The sequence below is a fragment of the Lutra lutra genome, chromosome 6 (assembly GCF_902655055.1).
Source record: "Lutra lutra chromosome 6, mLutLut1.2, whole genome shotgun sequence".
NCBI classification, from domain to species: domain Eukaryota; kingdom Metazoa; phylum Chordata; class Mammalia; order Carnivora; family Mustelidae; genus Lutra; species Lutra lutra.
This window is the reverse complement of record NC_062283.1, coordinates 61,362,166-61,383,787: the sequence shown is the minus strand read 5'-3', so window position 1 is coordinate 61,383,787 and position 21,622 is coordinate 61,362,166. Positions and strand designations below refer to the sequence as shown.

The following is a 21,622-nucleotide window of genomic DNA, read 5'->3' as shown; positions in this document are numbered from 1 at the left end:
ATGTGGGACTCGATCCCAGGACCCTGAGATCATGACCTGAGTCGAAGGCAGAGGCTTAACCCAGTGAGCCACCCAGGCACACCACTTGTTAGATATTTTTTAAAAGAATAAACATGTTAGACAAATAATATACATTTATTCTAGAAAATTGGGGATGAGTAGTAAAAAAGCAAATAATCACCACATTGCTGAGAGTTAACCAGAACATCTTGGTTCTTAAAAATTTATTTGTATGGCTTTCTTGCATTTGTGATTAAGGAGCTGCTTGGATTGTATTTCATAGTGAATGGAAACACTAATTAAAATTAGAGTTTTAATACTATCTCTTTCAGGTGAAGCAATAGTAGAATCACTTTATTTTGTGAATGCCCATCTGTTGGGTTTTTGAAAGAAAAGAATGTCAGTGCTAGGAAACCCAGTATTTCTAAGACTATATGGTATGATAGTGTGATAAACTTCTCTGGGCCTTTTTCTAGGGATAAAGCTGCACAGAGAGATAATGAAGAGGAAACAACAGATGATCCACGAAAACTTAAACCTGGAGAAATAGATCCAAATCCAGAAACAAAACCAGCAAGGCCTGATCCGATTGATATGGATGAGGGTGAGTGTATGCTCCTGAGGAATTTATTTTTTTCGGTAACCATAGATTCCTCCAGTTTCTTTTTAACTCTTTGAGTTTCTTTCTAAGTTCCTCTGACTTTTTAGAACCACAGTTCTGTCTGCAGTAGTTATTCTCTTTCTAAATGTGTCCAGTCTTCTGTGACAGAGTGATTGCTCTTTCTGGACAGTAAGTCTTTAGCTTTTGATTTTTCAATTCATGTAATGAAGCAGCATAATACTACTAGACAGATTTCTTAAAGGCTAGTGGTAGCCCTTGAGGATTCTGTTTTCTCATTCCATTCCATGAAGAGAGGTGGTGACAAGAAGACAGGATTTGGGGTTCCAGTCCTGTTAACTACTTTGACTTCAGGCAGGTAATTTAATTTTCGTGAAAAGGCAGCTCTGCAATACTGAGAGGCCGACTCATGATCCCTTCTTCAGACATTGGATCAAGAATCAGAGGAGCTGGATTTTAGGCTGTTGAGCCACTCACTAGCTATTTGACCTTAGTCAAGCTCTGTAATCTTTGTGAGATTTGATTCTCTTTCCTGCCAGATAGAGAATAATAGTTCTCTTACCCCACAGGGTTGTCGTGAAGCATTCAGTGAGTATTTGTTGAGATTTTAAAATTTAAAGTTTAAAGGTAGTGGTTTCCACCTACCCATTTGTCATTTGGTGAACTTTAAAAAAAAAAACAGGTACGAGGGCCTCCCCAGAAGACCTGAGTCAGTTAGCTGGAGTGTGGAGGGAGTTAATTCTGGAATCTGAGTTTTTTAAGAGTTCCTTGTAAGTCCACTGGACAGCCTTCTATAGGAATTGCTCTAACGCATCAGTAATGAGATCTCTTTTACTGTGGGAGCCATGAAATGTTTGGAAGAGAGAAATAAGGGAAAAAAAGGTGTATCTAATGGGGATTATTAAATAGTAGTTGTTTACAATAGTTTTTCATGACTGGTGCTGTGCCAGTTGGTTGATGATAATGAAGGATATAATTATATGATAAATATGCTTTACCTGTTATATTTTACTTCGTTCTTCTCAACATTCCTGTGAAATAGGAATTGTTATTCTCTTTTATAAAGAATCTTATTTATTTATTTTTTAAAAGGTTTTATTTATTTATTTGACAGAGAGTAGGCAGAGAGGCAGACAGAGAGAGAGGAAGGGAAGCAGACTCCTTGCTTCACAGAGAGCCCGATGCAGGGCTCAATGCAGGACCCTGGGATCATGACCTGAGCCGAAGGTGAAGGCTCTAACCCACTGAGCCACCCAGGTGCCCCTCGTTATTCTTTTTTAATAGTTGATAAACATGCCCAGGGAGGGTAAATAAAGTATCCAGGGTCACATAGTTAGCAGGTAGTGGGCCTAGTTTTTAACTTCAGTTTTTCTGACTTCAAAACCCAAGCTATATCCATTATGCTATGCCATATAGTGATTACATTTGTGGGTTTTCTTTAAGCAGTACAGTGTGTCTCTCACATACCTTGCTTCTGTTGGAGAACTTAGTTTTTCTTCTCTTTATTTTTGAAGATGAACTTGAGATGCTTTCTGAAGCTAGAGCCCGCCTGGCAAATACTCAGGGAAAGAAAGCTAAGAGGAAAGCAAGAGAGAAACAATTGGAAGAAGCAAGGTATGGTTGTTTCCGTCTATAGTTGAACAATTGGTCTGTGTATTTTTAGGCCCAGTAAAACTGTGATTTATCAACTCCATTGGGTAAGTAATAATTAGAATTGTCTAGTTCCAGTTTTGGTAATATACTTTAGTTCTTTATATTTTGGAAAAGTTTTTTGAAGTTTATTTTTTTAGTAATCTCTACATCCAGCATGGGGCTTGAACCCATAATCCCAAGATCAAGAGTTGTATGCTGCTCCAGCTGAGCCAGTCAGGTACCCCTATCTTTTGGAAAAGTCTTATTTCCCCCTTAACTTTTGCAGAGTAGATACAGAGAAAAATGTAAAAAGTAAAAGTAAAACTAAAAAGATGTTGTAAGAAGTAAAAGATGTTGGCAGAAGTAATTCCCAGATAGTCACTTGATATGTTAATTTGTTCTGTTACCATAGGAGAGCTTCATTTGTTATAGCCATCTTGGAGTCAGATGGCTAGAGGATGCACAAGGCTATGTGACTTTTTGCATGACTGCCACTTAATCTTCTTGATTAGTATTGTGCAGGCACTGGCTGTGAAATAGGAAACCTGGCTGAATGTAGAAGGAGTTAATGAGCCTTGAACCAAATTTCAGGCTCTCATAGAAATTTTCATTTAAAAAGTGAGTGGAATTAAGTATTGCCGTGTGTTCAAGGTTTTCTCCACTTTCCCCTTCTTTTCCTTTTGGTTAGATCTATGATTGACATAATTTCTAATGGCCCAGAAACCAAGATGAAGTGGATAAAGGGAAGATCTTAATTGTAAAAAAGCTTACTAGCTTTTGGAATTCAGGCATTGGCATAACCTTCTCAGCCTACACAGCTGCCTTTTTTGGTCCCCACACTGGGAAGTGCTTCCTGACTTGATGACTAGCATGGTGTTGATGGTTTCCCCGGTAATGACTTTAGGGTACCAGATCCTGTGATGGAGGATTCTTTCATGCCTGAGGATGCTTGTTGGCATAGCTGGCCAGTCACTAGACCAAAACAGTTATGTAAGGGGGTATGACCTGCCTGGAACAGTAAACAAACTAAGAGGAGATGCTCAGTTTTCTGCCCAGTTTTAGTCATTTTTCTCTTTTATACACTATTGAAGGTTAAGTAATGTGAGTAGGGTTGAAAAAATTCACGTTTTCATTTTTGTCCATTGGTGTTTGGAGACCGAATATTTTGAGCCTTTTAACCATGTAGATCGGGCCAAGGATGCTTCTCTCTGGGTGTAACTGGTATCGCTTGCTTTAAATACTGTTTTGCAGATTGAAATTTATTTTGTACTGTCTCGTAGATTTTTTGTAGAATTTATACATCTTAATAACCTGTGTTGTACATGTATCTTAAAATAAATTAGATTGATTTATATGCAAAATACATTGCAGGCCTATTTCCTTTAATGCTAAATTACAGATCTGTTTTAAAGCTTTTTTTTTGATTATGAAAGTAATACACTTTTTCTCCCGTGTTGTACTACTTTCTCTTTGGGGAGTGGTTGATATGATGCTGGAAGCTTGGTTTTATTCACTTAGCTTTATATTGTAAAGGTTTTCTGATGTCATTTGAAGTCTTTATTTCCTGTATTTAAAGAATAAAATTACCTTGTAAATGTATCTTTGCATCCTTTTTTCAATGCAGAGCTACATTTACGTGCACATACACACAGTAACATTTGTCTAAAATTGGGTCATATAATAGATGCTGTTTTGTTGAGAGGTTAGTTGGTAATCTTACTGGAGTTCATTGTAAGCCATGAAATCATCTTTCTCTTGCTGCTTTCAAGATTTACTCCTCGTTCTTGGCTTTTAGCATTTTTAGCACGATGTTTCTGTTTGTGCTCCCTTGTGTTTGTCTGAGTTGGAGTTTGCTGATCGTTCTGGATGTATAGGTTCAGTAAATTTGGGGAATTTTCAGCCATTATGTTTTTGCATATTTTATTCTTTTTCTCTCTCTTTTTTGGTATTCGTGTTGTGCATACGTTGGTGCACTTAATGATACTCCATATTTCTGTGAGGCTCTGTTCCTGTTCCTGTTTTGTGTTTTTTTTTTTTTTTTTTTAAAGATTTTATTTATTTATTTGACACAGAGCAAGGTCACAAGTAGGCAGAGAGGCGGGCAGAGAGAGGCGGGGCTCGATCCTGGGACTCTGAGATCATGACCTGAGCCGAAGGCAGAGGCTTAACCCACTGAGCCACCCAGGCACCGCTTTTTTTTTTTTTTTTTTTTTTAAGATTTTATTTATTTATTTGACAGAAAGAAATGACAAGTAGGCAGAGAGGCAGGCAGAGAGAGAGGGAAGCAGGTTCCCTGCTGAGCAGAGAGCCCTGTGTGGGGCTCGATCCCAGGACCCTGGGATCATGACCTGAGCCGAAGGCAGAGGCTTAACCCACTGAGCCACCCAGGTGTCCCTCTGTTCCTGTTTCTTTTTTTTTTTTAAAGATTTTTTTTTTTTTTTTAAATTTATTTACTTGACGGACAGAGATCACAAGTAGGCAGAGAGGCAGGCAGAGAGAGAGGAGGAAGCAGGCTCCCCGCTGAGCAGAGAGCCCGAAGCGGGGCTCGATCCCAGGACCCTGAGATCATAATCTGAGCTGAAAGCAGAGGCTTAACCCACTGAGCCACCCAGGCGCCCCTATGATGTTCTGTCCCTGCTCGAATGAAAGCCCGCCTATTGGGAACTGGAGCGGGGAGAGAACCCTGTGTGTTTGGCTACATCAGCGTGGAGTAGCATTTCTATCTCCCAGAGCTGAGAGGGGGTAAGAGAAGAGAAAGTGGGTCTTAATTCAGCTACCACAGACTCTCACTTTTTTTAAACCGAATTTTACTAGATTTTTACTAGATTGGGGGTGTCCCAAACCTACCAGGTTCTGCCACTCGCTGTGACAAAATCCAAACGCAGAGACAGCTGGTGATGGAACAAGAAAAGAAAGTATTTCGATGAGGTCACCACCAGGGAGACCATGGACTAGCATCTCAGAGACTGTCTCCAAAGTGCCAAAAATATTTCCAGGTTTTTTGGAACATAGGTCAGTGGGTACCTGCATGCTGGCAGGAAAGGGCAGGTCAGTCACTGTCTTAGAGTCAATCATGCAGCGTCTCGCTGGCTCGGGGCAGTCCTTACTGCTTGAGGGGGTAGTTTCTGTTCCCATCAGGGGTTGCTTTGCTTCCAGAGTCTTTTCCTGAGTTAAGAGATAAGTTGGAAAAAATAACTTAATCAGTTAGAAAGTACAGACTGATATCACCCTGGGGGTAGTTGAAATCCTCTTTTAGATTTTCTTGAATAAATGTTTCTTCATGTACTGTATCTCCTTAGGATCCTTTCCAGAGACTTAAATATTTTTCCTTTCAAAAGACTTTTAAACGTTTTTTTCTAATTTTTGTCAGTATAGTAGCAGCTTCCAGCATGAGGCTCTGCATACTGATTTCCCCCATTGATAATTGTAGATAACTTTTCTCATCATTAAATCATTAAAATTAGTGTCATGGGAAAGTACAAAAAAGTAAGGATGAAATGAAATTCCAACTTTTATTTTATTTATTTATTCATTTTTAAAAGATTTTATTTATTTATTTGTCAGAGAGAGAGCACAAGCAGGCACAGTGGCCCGCAGAGGCAGAGAGAGAAGCAGGCTCCCCCCTCTGGTCAAGGAGCCCAATACCGGACTCGATCCCAGGACTCCAGGATCATGACCCGAGGCAAAGGTGGCGGCTTAACTGACTGAGCCACCCAGGCGTCCCGAAATTGCAACTTTTAGTGATTATTACTGTTAATATTTTGGTGGACATGTTTTGATCTTATGTGCATATGTTCACTGATAGATATGCATGTAATTTTTACATGTTGCTCTGTAATATGTGAACTTGGTAACATTTTTGACACGCCAGTATGTCTTGAAAATCTTTCCGTGGCAGAGTAGATTTATAGGTTTTTTTAAAGGTTATGCAGATCCCTGTATAATAACCTGTCTTACAGCTATGCAGTAAATTCCTTTTTTTTTTTTTGGTTCATTGAGGCATTTTATTTGCATGTATATATTATATCCCTAGAAAAAGAATCCTAGGATTTTCCCTCCTGTGTATTTTCGTCTTGCTTCTTCATGGTCCATGATGCCAGCTGAGGTTGTCAGTACAATGAAACCAAACTGGTGGGATGGGAGCAGGTTATTCTGCCATTTTTCTAGATCTTTCAGTTGTACATCAAATCTGGGGCTGATCACTCCACACTTGTTCAACCTGCCTGTGAGGTTCACAACAATCTTCCCCGCTCTGTAATCATCAGTAATTTCAAATTCGTCAATGTAACCGTGCTTCATCATCATAGTGAGAAACCGGACGATGACTTTGGAGCACGGCCTAATAAGAACCTGGCATTTGCCTCTCTTTTCAGCATTGTTGATGCTCTTGAGAGCATCTGCCAGGACATTTATGCGCACCATTATGGTGGCAAAGAAAGATGGCGGAAAGAGCACAGTAAATCCTCTTAACTAATTTCTTATTATTGGATGTTCAGATTGTGTCCAGTTATTAGCTAATAAAGAGTGCTTGGTGAAGTCTTGTAGCTAAGGCCTTGTTCATGGTATTTATTTCTTTTAGGCTAAAGACTGAGGAGTGAAATTTTTGGGTTAGAAAAAAAGGTGAGAAACTTTAGTGGTTTTAATGTATATTTCCAAATTCTCTTTGGGGAAAGCTATACCAGTTTACTTTCCATTACCAGGGTGGGTGACTGTCCACTTTTTGCATACTTGCCATTAAAACAAAGAACTGAACACTTAATGAGATAAGCAGAATTGGTACTTGATTTGATTTATGATTCTTAGCTATGTATACCTTTTAACATTTTGGCTATTTGCATCTTTTCCTTAGTGAACTATTTATTTCCTTCTTTTTTTTTTCTCCTTAGGCTACATTAAAAAAAAAAACAAAAAACCTGTGTAGATTCTTTATATCTAACCACTGCCTATATATATATATATATATTTAAAGATTTTATTTATTTATTTGACAGAGAGAGATGACAAGTAGGCAGAGAGGCAGGCAGAGAGAGAGAGAGAGAGAGAGAGAGAGAGAGGGAAGCAGGCTCCCTGCTGAGCAGAGAGCCTGATGCAGGGCTCAATCCCAGGACACTGAGATCACAATCTGAGCTGAAGGCAGAGGCTTAACCTACTGATCCACCCAGGCACCCCAACCATCACCAATACTAATTGCCAAATGTTTTTTCCTGTTATTTTCCTGTTAATTTTGTTCCATGATTAAAAAAAAATTAATGCTGGGCGCCTGGGTGGCTCAGTGGGTTAAAGCCTCTGCCTTCGGCTCAGGTCATGATCCCAGGGTCCTGGGATTGAGCCCCGCATTGGGCTCTCTGTTCAGCGGGGAGCCTGCTTCCTCCTCTCTCTCTGCCTGCCTCTCTGCCTGCTTCTGACCTCTCTCTCTCTGTCAAATAAACAAATAAAATCTTTAAAAAAAAATACTGCTATAGAGATATAAAACTTGAAATTCAAAGCTGTTGGGGCATCTACCTGGCTCAGTTGGTAGAATATGCAACTCAATTTCAGGGTTGTGAGTTTAAGCCCCATGTTGGGTGTAGATATTACTTAAAATCTTAAAAAAAAAAAAAAATAGATGTTGATCTGTATCTTTGCCCTTTATTTAATTTATATCAGGTGAATACATTCCTGTCCAGAGATCAGACACGCATATTTACTTGTAGTTCCTTCTGGTTTCTCTTTTTGCTTTCTTTTTGTTTGTGTGTGTAACCATTAAGTCAGAAGGGGAATTCCCGTCTTCAGTGTTTTGGTGAATGGTGTGAGATGAGGATTTAAATAAATATTTCTTCCCCAAATAACCAAATAGTTTTCTTAGGATGATCCATCCCTTCCCCATGGTATGTGATTTTCAAAGTGATCTTGTCTTTTTCTTCAGGCGTCTTGCAGCCCTCCAGAAGAGAAGAGAACTTCGAGCAGCTGGCATAGAAATTCAGAAGAAGAGAAAAAAGAAGAGAGGAGTTGATTATAATGCTGAAATTCCATTTGAAAAAAAGCCTGCTCTTGGTTTTTACGATACTTCTGAGGAAAACTACCAGGCTCTTGATGCAGATTTCAGAAAATTAAGACAACAGGATCTTGATGGGGAACTAAGATCGTAAGTTGCCTTACAGATAGTTGCCTTACGTATAGTAGGAATTTTACAGAGGTCCATGCATTGTCCTTGTCAGAGCCAGATTTTTATGGTTCAGGACAATGTGGCCTACATAGTGTTTTTATTTATTTACTGTGTTCATCTTCTGAGAAACCAGTGACCCTTGCTGTGATGTTTTTGGCGCAGAAGGCTCTTTGGCTCTCTTGAAATGTCAGCATTTGGCTCTTAGTGTACTGTCTGCTCACTTAGTTACCATCTTAACGTTTATGTACATTTGTGAACGGGTTAGTTATTTTACTAATGGCCTGAGGCATCTGTCAAAGTCTGGTCTGGTTCTTTTGTCTTTTCTAGTGAAAATTCTGACTTGTTTTTCTTAGAATTAAAAGAAGAAAGTTACTGATGCATACCTAAATCTTTTTAATAATGGGGATAAGTGTATTTATAAATTGTCTAAGGGTGCAGAGGATTTTTCCCATTTTTAAAAAAATTTTTTATTTTTTTATAAACATATAATGTATTATTAGCCCCAGGGGTACAGGTCTGTGAATCTCCAGGTTTACACACTTCACGGCACTCACCATAGCACATCCCCTCCCCAATGTCCATAACCCCACCACCCTCGGCTGAACCCCCTCCCCCCAGCAACCCCTCAGTTTGTTTTGTGAGAGTAAGAATCTCTTATGGTTTGTCTCCCTCCCGATCCCATCTTGTTTCATTTATTCTTTTCCTACCCCCCAGGATTTTGCCCATTTTTAGGGATTTTTAGGGTTTCTCCATTCTTGTATCTGAATATTACAGGGAGAAGCTTTTCTGATTGTCAGAGAGTTTTAGTTTTCTACTACCTCACTAACGTTCCATTTTTGTTGACATGAATTGGTACTAAATGACAGATGTCAGGCACTGTAAAACAGGATTTTCTTGGATGTACTCCATTATATTTATTTCCCACATTAAGACGTTGTTTTAGGTAGCCTGTGCAAATGAAGAGGTTGAAGTTGGAGCAGATCATCTGGAAGAGGCTACCATGCTGACTGGGAAGGGGCATTCTTAGAGCTTTCAAAGGTGGCCTTGAGCCAGGTGTTTGTATCCAATTGTCAGGGCTTAAATATCCTTTAAAAAAATTTGTGAATTAAAAAGAATCATAATGAAAAAGAAAGAATCATAAACAATTGAAGAACAGATCTTTATTTATTTATTTATTTATTTATTTGACAGACAGGGGTCACAAATAGGCAGAGAGGCAGGCAGAGAGAGAGGGGGAAGCAGGCTCCCTGCTAAGCAGAGAGCCCGATGTGGGGCTCGATCCCAGGACCCTGGAATCATGACCTGAGCTGAAGGCAGAAGCTTTAATCCACTGAGCCACCAAGGCACCCCGAAGAACAGATTTTTAAAGATTTTGTTTATTGAGAGAGAGAGTGAGAGCAGGAACCAAGGGAGAGGGACAGGCAGACTCCCCAGTGAGTGGAGCCCTCCTCGGGGCTTGATCCTGTAACCCTGAGATCATGACCTGAGCCGAAATCAAGAGTCAGATGCTCAACTCACTATACCACCCAGGTGCCCCAAAGAACAGTTTTAAAGAGAAATTTAAAAATTCAGTGTTTTAATCCCATCCTGTTCATATAATTAATTCCTATTTTGTATGCTTGTAACCTTCATTTTGGTATGCGCACACATGTACTTTTGTAAGAGTATTATCATGATGTAGGAGTAGTTTTTTGTTTTGAAATTATACATAACATTTTGCTTATCATCATAGTCTTGTATAGGCTTAATGTTTGGTACCTAATTTATTTAGTACTATATCTTATTTTCTTAATAATTGTGTTTCAATTCTAAGTCACATTCCTCTTGAGTATAGTGGATAACTGATGGTATAGGGCACAGCTTAATGTATTTGGATTTTGTCTTTTTATCTGTGATTTTTTTAGGAATGGGATTATTTGGTTCAATAATTTGTTCAATAAGTGTATGAGTATTTATATGGCTTTTGCTGTTACTGATTATATGTAACTTTACAAAATCTCTTATCTACTTTGATTTATGACAGTGAAAAAGAAGGAAGAGACAGAAAAAAAGACAAGCAACATTTGAAAAGGAAAAAAGAATCTGATTTACCATCAGCCATTCTTCAGACTAGTGGTGTTTCTGAATTTACCAAAAAGAGAAGCAAACTAGTACTTCCTGCCCCTCAGGTAATCTGTTAAAGCAGTTTTTCATTGTGTGAACTCATATCTTTATTATTTATTTAGTAATGTATGAGGGTTTATTTATGTGCCAGGTTTTTCTTAGGTGTTGGGTGCCCTTAAGAAGTTCACAGTGTAAGAGGTGAACCACATAAAAATAAGTCATTGTGATATAGTATGATAAATAAGTAACAATTTTTCTGTACAAATTGTTGTATCAGGCCTTAAACTGTTCTTGTGATGGTTTAGTAAGTAATTGTCTTAACAATTTGCAAAGAGGTTAGTGCTCGTGGCCTCTTATTGTAGCTCACTAGTGTAAAGGTGATATTTGGCTTTGTGGACTTTAGGCTGCTTTCCTTTTTAAAGATTTTATTTATTTGAGAGAGAAGAGAGCATGTGCTCACATGAGCATGAGTTGGGGGAGGGGCAGAGTGGGAGGTGGAGGGGCAGAGTGGGAGGTAGAGGGGCAAGTGGACTCTACTGAGCTTAGAGGCCAATATGGGGCTCTTTCTCACAACCCTGAGGTCATGACCTGAACTGAAACCAAGAGTTGGAGGCTTAACCAATTGTGGCACTCAGGCACCGCCCCCCCCCCCCCCCCTTTTGAAGGTAGGTTCCAGTACTGGGCTTGAACTCACCGCACTTAGATGAAGAGCTGAGCTGAGATTAAGAGGTCCTTAACCATGTAGCCACCCAGGCATGCCTAGGGTGCTTTCTTTTAGGGAGTGTCTTATTGCGTCATACTTTTCTTTTTGGGACAACACTGTGAAAATTAATGTGGGAGCTGTGGAGAAGAGAGAAAGAAACATACCCTCATTCAGCTTATCCAGGCTCTCTTCCTTTGACTTAATTATAGTTGATCAAAACTATGGGAGTTTTGAATAAGTTCTTGTTTTATTTTGAGTTGTACAGCACCATAGAATTGGGTGGTTGAATGGAGCAGAGGGATGGAGCTAAGGGGATGGAAGAGCTTTCTCCAGATGATGTGCTGGCTGCATCTATGTGAAATTCTTGGGTATAAATGTAACTGACATAAGTTTCTCAGATGCTGCCATTCCATACTTTCTAAACTAAGAGTTTAGTTTTTTTCTTAGCTATAATTTTTTTTCTTAGCTCTCCTTAGGATGTTTATTTTTGTAAAATTACTAAGATAACGCTTTTAGATTTTTCTCCGGGATCTTGTGGCTCAGGGGACTCTGATTTTTTTTTTTTAAGATTTTATTTATTTGACACAACAGCAGGTCGGGGAGAGAGCAGGCACAAGCAGGGGAAGCAGCAGGCAGAGAGAGAGAAGCAGGCTCCCTGCTGAGCAAGGACCCTGATGTGGGGCCCAATCCCAGGACCCAGGCACCTGCTTAACTTACTGAGCCACCCAGGTGTCCCAGACTCTTTTATTTTAATTGGCTTTCATTCTGCCCCTCCCTCTGATAGTTTTATAAAAACATGAATCTTTTACATTCTTGGTTTATTAGTATGTTAGTTATTTTGAAAGAATTTCGTTATGGAAATATAAGACTTTGCAGCTTGATAGTATATCGTATATGGAATTTCCCCCTTTATTATATAGGGAAGACTTTTAAAAACTTTATCATAGAGGGGCGCCTGGGTGGCTCAGTGGGTTGGGCCGCTGCCTTCGGCTCAGGTCATGATCTCAGGGTCCTGGGATCGAGTCCCGCATCGGGCTCTCTGCTCAGCAGGGAGCCTGCTTCCCTCTCTCTCTCTCTCTCTGCCTGCCTCTCCATCTACTTGTGATCTCTCTCTGTCAAATAAATAAATAAAATCTTAAAAAAAAAAAAACTTTATCATAGAAATTTTCAAATCGACAGTTAGTGAAGAAAGTAGTACCCCTGTGTACTCATCACATAGCTTCAGCAGTTCATCTTTTTGGAATGTGAGAGTTTTAAGCTGTGTTATTCTCTGGCTAAAATATTGCTACATGGGTGATAACTGTGTCTTTTTAGATTTCAGATGCAGAACTCCAGGAGGTTGTAAAAGTAGGCCAAGCAAGTGAAATTGCACGTCAGACTGCTGAGGAATCTGGCATAACGAACTCTGCCTCCAGTACTCTCTTGTCCGAGTACAATGTCACCAACAACAGCATTGCTCTTAGAACACCTCGCACACCAGCTTCCCAGGATAGAATTCTGCAGGTAAGCTGTCATATAGTAGCGTGAGCCTTTCACCTTGTAATCCTTGAAAATGTCAGAAGGAGAACACTATGTGATTTGGTTTGTTTCTTTTAGGGTAAACAGTTTGAAACTGAGTCCTGAATGCATAGATTCTGGAGATTTTATTAGGGAAGCAAAATTAGCAGATTAATTAGGTGGTTTCATTTCCACAATTTATTAATTCATAGGGTTGTTTTTTTTTTCCCCTCAAGCCAGCTCTTTCTCCTTCATTAATCTTTAGTATCTGTTAATAAGGCACAGCATTTTAAAATTCACATTGCCGGGGGCGCCTGGGTGGCTCAGTGGGTTAAAATTCACATTGCCTAGCAATCCTAGAAAGCTGGTGTATGTAGTTTTTTTTTGTTTGTTTTGTTTATTTTTTTTTAATTTAAATTTCGTTAACAGTCGGTATTGGTCTCAGGAGTTGTAATAGTGATTTTTATTTATTTTTATTTATTTATTTATTTATTTATTTTGGAAAAAGATTTATTTATTTGACAGAGATCACAGGTAGGCAGAGAGGCAGGCAGAGAGGAGGAAGCAGGCTCCCCGCTGAGCAGAGAGCCCAATGCGGGGCTGGATCCCAGGACCCTGAGATTATGACCTGAGCTGAAGGCAGAGGCCTTAACCCCCTGAGCCACCCAGGCGCCCCAGTAATAGTGATTTTTTAAACTTCCTTGGATTTCTGTACTTAGCTTGGGACAGGCTGCCATCAGTGCCTTCCCTCTCTCTCCTAAACACGTAAGGTGTACAGATCTGTGTGTTCTTAGGGAGTTTATATGTCAGAGAATAGATAAACCTAACAAAACACTTGATTACCCTTACATCTCATTTCCTCTTCTCTGATAGCCAGAAATAGAATTATTTATTTATTTATTTATTTATTCATTCATTCATTTTTTAGACAGGGAGTGCATGCAAGTGGGGTATGTGGAGGGCCAGAGGGGGAGAGAGAGAGAGAATCCTGAGCCTGATGCTGGACTTGATCCCACAACCCTGAGATCATAGCCTGGGCTGAAATCGAGAGTCGGATGCCTAACTGACTGTGCCACCCAGGTGCCCCCAGAAATACAACGTTAAGGTCTTGATTTGGCGTCAGATAGTTCTGTAAACTTACCAAGAGGAATGGTTGTGCTCCTCGTTGCTTGCTCTCCGGAGGCACCAGTTGCAGCTGTTGGTTTTTACCACCTTATTACTAGGACAGTTACAACTTACTTATTTTTAGTTCTAGCCATATTTCCACTTGGGAATTTGAACATTTGGCTCTCACCCCCTCTTGCTCTACCATGCACTCTTTTTCCATGCCTTCATATTCCATTATGATTTCATCATAATTTTGGTTAGCTCTGTATCATAGTTTACTTTATGATTGTGTAAACCAAGTTTGTTACTGAACCTGTGAAGTGCCTAATAATTACTATACTGCTAATAATTATTATACATTATTTTTCTTTGAGTTAATGCTTATTCACATGCTGAGTTTTTTGATTACTTAGCAGGAGTTCAACTCTAGACTTGACACTATCTCTGTAAATTTCCTATAATCTGATCAAATTTAGATATTCTTAGCTTTTTGAAGAAGTCTTTCCCAGAATTTCTGAATGTTCTGTTCTGGACTGATTACTCTTTAGATCTTGTTAACAGCTTATTCTCTTGATTTCCTGGGACCCTAGGAAGTCCATTGGATTGCCTCTTCCCTGGCTCCTATGCCTTTGGTTTTCTTGGTTTATGCCCTTGTTAGTGAAGCATTTCCTTTAGTAACTTTCTGAGGATGGTTTCATGGCAGATGGAATTTTTAAGACCTTGCATATCTATAAATTATGTTCTATCCTCTTAACTCATTGATAGTATAACTGGGTGTAGAATTCCAGATTGAAATCTTTTTTCTTTTTTCCCCCTTTTTAAGTAAGCTCTATACCCATTGTGGGGCTTGAACTCATGACCCTGAGATCAAGGGCTACATGCTCCACTGAATGAGTCAACCAGGCACTCCGAGATTGAAGTGGTTTTTATTTACAGTTTTGAAGGCAGTGCTCCCACAACTTCTGGGCTTTTTTTTTTTTTTTGACAGAGAGATCACAGGCAGGCAGAGAGGCAGGCAGAGAGAGAGGAGGAAGCAGGCTCCCCGAGAGAGCAGAGAGCCCGATGCGGGGCTCGATCCCAGGACTCCGAGATCATGACCTGAGCCGAAGGCAGTGGCTTAACCCACTGAGCCACCCAGGCGCCCCATTTCTGGGCTTTTATTATAGCTTTTGAGCACCTGTGTCACTTAGGTTGTTAATAGCAAACCCCTTTTTCTCTTCCTCTGGAAGCTTGTATGATCATCTCTTTTTCACATGCATATTTCTTGGTGTGGGTCTGTTTTCAGTCACTGTGCTAGGTACTTGGTGGATCTTTTCATTCATGGCCTTTGATTCTGGGACATTATTTTGAAAATTTTTGTTTCCTCCTTTCTTTGGTATTTTCCTTTTTATGAACCTTAAGTATTCTTATTCCTCTCTGTTTTTCTGTTTTAATGGACCTTTTGATTTATTGTTTGGAGATTTTCTGAATTTTATCTTTGTTCAGGTTTTGAATTTTTATTATCACATTTTAGTTTCTTTTTTTTTTTTTCACACTTTAGTTTCTAAGAGCTCTTTATTTAATGAATATTTTGTTTTCTTACTTTGAGGCTATTAATGATGATTTTGTTTTTGTAAGTTTTCTTTTCCTTGAATAGTATTTAAGTTTCTTTGGTCTTCTGTTTTTCATATTAGATGTTGTCTCAAATATCTTTTCATCTTTAGTTCTCTGCCTATATCTAAGGGTTAAGGGCATGACAATTAAAAGTAGACTAGAAGCTCCTTGGGTATGGGTAAGGCCTCCTTGATTCCAGGCTGAACTGGCCAGGGGAGTTTCATTGGCAAAATCTGTTCTTTTCTTTTTTTTTAAAGATTTATTTATTTTAGAGAGAGCTCACATGCACAGGGGAAGGAGCAAAGGGAGAGGGAGAGAATCTCAAGCAGATTTCCTGCTGAGTGTGAAACCTGATCTGGGGTTAGTGTCATGACCCTGAGATGATGACCTGAGCCGAAATCAAGAGTTGGATACCCAACCAACTGAGCCACCCAGGTGCCCATCATTGGCAAATTCTTGATGTCAGTATTTCTACATCTTTTTTTTTTGGGTTAGATTCCTGAGAGAAGTGGCTTCCAGTCTCCTGCCCAGAGGTATAAAGCTGGCCAGCCTTTTGAGAGCCTAGTTGAGGAAAAGTGTTTTTTATTTGGACGAGCAAAAAGAGCACACACAGGGCCTTGATAATGTGAAATTCATGTTTTTTTCCATGAATATGAACCAACAGAGTAATGGAATAAGCCTGACTCTCGTTATCTTCATTTTGCCTCAAAACTTACTGGCTTAAAACATTTCATTGTGCTAATGGTCTTTGCTGTTCAGGAATTTGGACAGGGCACAGAAAGAATGGCTTATCTCGGGGTGCCTGGGTGGCTCAGACAATTGGGCCTCTGCTTTCTGCTCAGGTTGTGATCTCAGGGTCCTGGGATTGAGCCCCATTTTGGGCTCTCTGCTCAGCAGGGATCCTGCTTCCCTCTCTCTCTCTGCCTGCCTCTCTGCCTACTTGTGATCTCTCTCTCTGTGTCAAATCAATAAATAAAATGTAAAAAAAAAAAAAAAAGAATGGCTTATCTCTGTTCTGTGATGTCTAGGGCCTCAGCTAAGAAGACTCAACATTTGGGGGTGTCTTGACACATAGGGGCTTGAATCATCTTTCTGTGTCTGGTAGTTGATGCTGGCTGTGGGTTGGGTCCTCACCTGGGAAATGGGGACTAAATCTACATGTGGCCTCTCTGTGGCTTGGGCTTTCTTTCAGCATGTGGCCTCAGAATAGTTGAACTTCTCCCATGGTGTCTCTAGGCTCCAGTGGGGGTGTTGTAGAGTGTGCTGGAAAGCTGTGTTTTTTGCTTACCCTGCCTTGGAAGTCCAGCAGTGTCACTTTGTTGCATTTTGTTAGTTACAGGTAATTCACAAGGCTACCTGGATACAAAAGGAGGGGACATAGATCCTGCCTCTTGATGGGAGGCATATCAAGGTTGGATCACAAGAAGAGCACAAGAGATGAGAAATATGGCTGTGACTATCTTGAAAAATGTAGTCTCTCACAGGGCTGGAGTTGGGGATGAGGAGATTGTAGGTGCAGTGATCGTAGTGAGTGTAGAGTTGTGGTAGGGGGGCTAAAGAGCATTGTTAGACTTGCCTAAAGAGAACAGCAAGACTTCAGAAGGAACCTGCTCTCAAGAGTTTTCGGAGGAAGTGGATAGGCCAGTTAGTGGTATCTTAACTTCTCAGTAGAAGAAACTGAGACTCAGGGGCTAATGAAGACTGAGTAGAGTTCGTAATAAAGTCAGACTAAAATCTGGGTATTCTGGGGATGCCTGGTGGCTCAGTCAGTTAAGCGTCTCATTCTTGATTTTGGCTCAGGTCAGATCTCAAGATCATGAGGTTCAGTCCTGTGTTGGGCTCTGTGTGGAGTGTGGAGCCTGCCTAAGATTCTTTCTCTCTTCCTTTGCCCTTACCCACCTCCCCTGCTCACGCTTATATGCGTGCTCGTGTGCTCATGCGCTCTGTCTCTCACTCTCTCTAAAAAAAAAAAAAAAAAAAAAAAATCTTGGTGTTCTGACACTTAGACTTGGCTCACATTGGGAAATTTGAATTCTTAATTCTTTATGATTGTAAAGAGATTTGGCACAGGTAATAAAGCTTTTGGGTCATGATAATTTCATTTCAAAACATTTCTTGACATTTTAAACTTCATTCCAAAACCTCTGACATGCTGTGTTAGACTGACAGAGGAATGGAGGTATTGAATTCTGCCATGGCCCGGAGTTCATTTTCTCTCTTGGCGTTTATTAAGATAAGGTATAAGAATTCTGTCTCCTTTGGGATTCATGTCATAGGACCAGAAGAGAGGATTCTGCTATCCTGCCTGAACTGTTAAAACACACTTCTTTACCTTCTTGTTTATCAGGAAGCTCAGAATCTCATGGCTCTGACCAATGTGGACACCCCATTAAAAGGTGGACTTAACACGCCTTTGCACGAGAGTGACTTCTCAGGTGTGACGCCACAGCGGCAGGTTGTACAGACCCCAAACACAGTTCTTTCTACCCCATTCAGGTACTGTGAATAAATTGTTTTTTTTTCCTGTTGTAGGAAAACTGGAATCCAAGGGTTGGGGGTATTTGCTTTAGTAATGTTGATAGAGAATGGAAATAAGTGTTTAACTTGCCTTTTTGGTTTCTTCTCACTCTAGTAGTAAATAACATAATAATATCCAGGAATTGGTTAAAACTATCTGGAACTTTTTTTTTATTTCAGAGTTTCTGATGCTGTCACCTTGTTTCTGAATTCATTTTATCTGATTGAAAAGGACGAATGAAGGCGCCTGGGTGGCTCAGTGGGTTAAGCCCCTGCCTTTGGCTCAGGTCATGATCTCAGGGTCCTGGGATCGAGCTCCCCATCAGGCTCTCTGCTCAGCGGAGAACCTGCTTCCTCCTCTCTCTCTGCCTGCCTCTCTGCCTACTTGTGATCTCTGTCTGTCAAATAAACAAATAAAATATTAAAAAAAAAAAAAAAAAGAAAAGGACGAATGAGTCCACTCTTCATGATCATTTTTTGAATTTTATGAAAATTGTAGTCCCTTTATCTGTATATTACTACTGCTTTTCTCCTTATTATGAAAATTTCTAACATTCAGAGAGGTTAAAAGAGTAGGAAAACAAACATTTATATTACTTCCCACCTAGATTCTGTAGTTGTTAACATCTTACTCTGTTTGCTTTATCATATATCTATCTAAGTCCATCCAATTTTTAAATGCATTTCAAAGTAAGTTGCAGGTTTCTGTGCCTTTCACTTCTACCACTGTCTTGTGCATATCATTAACTAGAGGTCAAAGTCAGTCTTTGTTTATAATTTTTGTTTTAAGTTACTTTTTTTTTTTTAAAGATTTTTTTTATTTATTTGACAGATCACAAGTAGGCAGAGAGAGAGAGAGAGAGAGAGGGAGGGAGAAGCAGGCTCCCTGCTGAGCAGAGAGCCCGATGTGGGGCTCGATCCAGGACTCTGAGTTCATGACCTGAGCCAAAGGCAGAGGCTTTAACCCACTGAGCCACCCAGGTGTCCCAAGTTACTGGTTTTTAAGAAGAATTTTTAAGATAAAAATGCTGTAGAAGCGAGTCATATTAAAATGAACTTTGAGCTTTTAAGGTTGGAAATCTTTGGGCTTTTAATTTTCAGTGTTAGGGTAGGTCCTCCTCCTGGTTGTTTGGTATAGGAAGCATCTCAAACTGTTAGAGCTGTACCTGACAGCAGGATTGAGAAGCATCGGCAGCCAAATCCTTAAATGATATTTAATAATTTTGCAAGGCTTGTAGGAGAGCCCAATCCCTCTTTTTCTGTGTATGTCTTGTCTCAACTAGACTATAAACTCCTTTGGGACAGGGACCGTGTCCCATAATAATACCCCACCTCACCTTTGGGAACACCTGTCTGGCAGCATCACTTGTCTGCAGCAGAGCCAAGATACAGGAAATAAGCAACAACAACAACAACAATGAAAGACTTTGATCAATTAAAATATAAGTTGCAGAGTCTGTGGACTTTATTCCTAAGAGAATCTCTGTCCTCACTCATATATAGGCCTGGTGTTTGGTTTCCAAACAAAATGTAAAGGTAGGAGCTATCACGTACACCCGGGATAGTGGTGCTCTAGCCAACAGACCCTGTTGGTGAGGGGCAGATGATAAGATGAAGACCCTGAGCTCAAAAAGAGTTTCCTAGGGGTGTTTAAGCATGGTGGCTGACCTCCATGTTCTTAGCCACCCTGCAGTGTGCCAAGGAAAGGTTAAATAATGTTTGGTGGGCCTAGTTCAGCAGGGCAAGAGAGTGTCAAGTGTTGTAACTTGAAGTCATTGAAATGAAAAGATGATGTGTAAATACTAAGCTGCTAGAATTAAACCTGTATTTTAACCTAGAGAGCTAACTTAAAACCAGGTAGGGAGACAAAATTTCTGTGATCTTTGTTTCTTTTATGCTTTCACATTATTTTCACATAAAATAGTTGATGTTAAAAACATTTGAAAGCATGATCCAGATAAAATTGGCACTTCTATTAATTGGAATTTCTGCCTTTCTAGGACTCCATCTCATGGAGCTGAAGGATTGACTCCCCGCAGTGGGACGACTCCCAAACCAGTTATTAACTCCACCCCTGGTAGAACGCCTCTTCGAGACAAGTTAAACATTAATCCTGAGGATGGAATGGCAGACTACAGTGACCCCTCTTATGTGAAGCAGATGGTACATGTCAATTCCCTTTTAATACTCTTTTTAAAAAACCTGTTCTGTCTCATGGGTGCCGTATTAAAATATTTCCCCTTGTTGGTGCATATCGCATCCACCTTAAGAAACTACACCTGGGGATGCCAGAAAAGAATGATTGGAGGACTGGAGGAGGAGATCCTTTTGGTTTCATAAGCCTACTTATTCGTAATATGTTTGTGAATATTGATTATGCTGATAGGAATGCTCCTTGTATCTCATATGGTTTTATTTTTTATCATTTAATGACTAAATAGTTTACTTTCTTTTTTTTTTTTTTTTAAAGATTTTATTTATTTATTTGACAGAGAGAGATCACAAGCAGGCAGAGAGGCAGGTAGAGAGAGAGGAGGAAGCAGGCTCCCTGCTGAGCAGAGAGCCCGATGCGGGGCTCGATCCCAGGACCCTGAGATCATGACCTGAGCCGAAGGCAGCGGCTTAACCCACTGAGCCACCCAGGCGCCCCAATAGTTTACTTTCTTTCTTTTTTTTTTTTTTAAAGATTTTTTTTTAAATTTATTTATTTGACAGACAGAGATTACAAGTAGGCAGAGAGGCAGGCAGAGGGAGAGAGAGGAGAAAGCGGGCTCCCTGCTGAGCAGAGAGCCCGATGTGAGGCTCGATCCCAGGACTCTGGGATCATGACCTGAGCCGAAGGCAGAGGCTTTAACCCACTGAGCCACCCAGGCGCCCAATAGTTTACTTTCTTGAATGATACTTTTTTTTTCTATTCCTGTAAAATAAAATTTGAGTTTGGAACGTCTCATAAATTAGGTTTTGAACCTTGATTCCTCTGTTTGCTCTATATTTTTGGAAGAACAGTCTAGATCTCAAAGTTAAGTTGATGTTTATTGCTTATCTTAGTGAAGTTTTCCTTTGTGTATTTTGCAAACTGATCTAGACAGCTAATTATAAAAGCCACAGTTTTATTTCTGCCCTTGTTACTGCTTTTATTATGTCTCTGTGGATCCTTTATGTGATGCCACAGAAAATCATTGTGAGTTTCCTTTTAATGAGTTCCAACTTCATTGGTCTATTTTCATTTTACAAATTTAATTCTAACTTCATGTATAGATTTGGTTAGTTTAGAATTTTTTTGATGCCCAAGTTGATATCAACTAATGTCAACTGTGAATGGCTAAATGACAACAAATGAAGAATGTAATGTGTGCAAAGAACTGTTCTGGAGATTTGAAAGGATCTGAGGTTGAGTAAAGATGTCCTTTGTCTTAAGGAAGTTTATACTCTGGAGAGATTGGCATACTAAACCAAGTCTGAAAATAATTATAACATAAGAACAGAATAAGCTTTCTGAGTAAAACCAACGTACTTAGGGTGGCCAAAGATAGATTACACTTGCTCGTGGGCACTTGGAAAGCCTTCGTTGAGGAGGTATGCTCAGTAGATTGGGGGCTATCTCAGATGGAGGCCATGATATGAGTAAGCATGGAGCATGTTTTGGACATAGCAGCTCATCGGGTCCTCACACCTACCATACATCTAATGTAGCTGTGGGGAATGA

General features: G+C 39.9%; 2 protein-coding genes across 2 annotated transcripts in view; one reads left to right on the top strand and one right to left on the bottom strand.

Moving 5' to 3' along the window:
- The window catches only part of CDC5L (cell division cycle 5 like), a 49,033-nt gene that overhangs the window by 5,023 nt on the left and 22,388 nt on the right, over positions 1-21,622 (top strand). Inside the window, exons 4-10 of the mRNA XM_047733437.1 lie at positions 477-604; positions 2,134-2,233; positions 8,157-8,375; positions 10,420-10,564; positions 12,517-12,705; positions 17,747-17,895; positions 19,917-20,079. Coding sequence (XP_047589393.1) covers positions 477-604; positions 2,134-2,233; positions 8,157-8,375; positions 10,420-10,564; positions 12,517-12,705; positions 17,747-17,895; positions 19,917-20,079 — 1,093 coding nt within the window. The remainder of the gene's footprint in view (positions 1-476; positions 605-2,133; positions 2,234-8,156; positions 8,376-10,419; positions 10,565-12,516; positions 12,706-17,746; positions 17,896-19,916; positions 20,080-21,622) is intronic.
- LOC125102335 (40S ribosomal protein S15a-like) lies at positions 6,266-6,733 on the bottom strand. Its single transcript, XM_047733440.1, has one exon. The coding sequence runs from the start codon at positions 6,671-6,673 to the stop codon at positions 6,281-6,283; it is 393 nt and encodes a 130-aa protein (XP_047589396.1). The 5' UTR covers positions 6,674-6,733; the 3' UTR covers positions 6,266-6,280.

Bases quoted from the DNA above. Each gene is read 5' to 3' on its own strand.
- LOC125102335 (XM_047733440.1), bottom strand. From the start codon at position 6,673: ATGGTGCGCATAAATGTCCTGGCAGATGCTCTCAAGAGCATCAACAAT.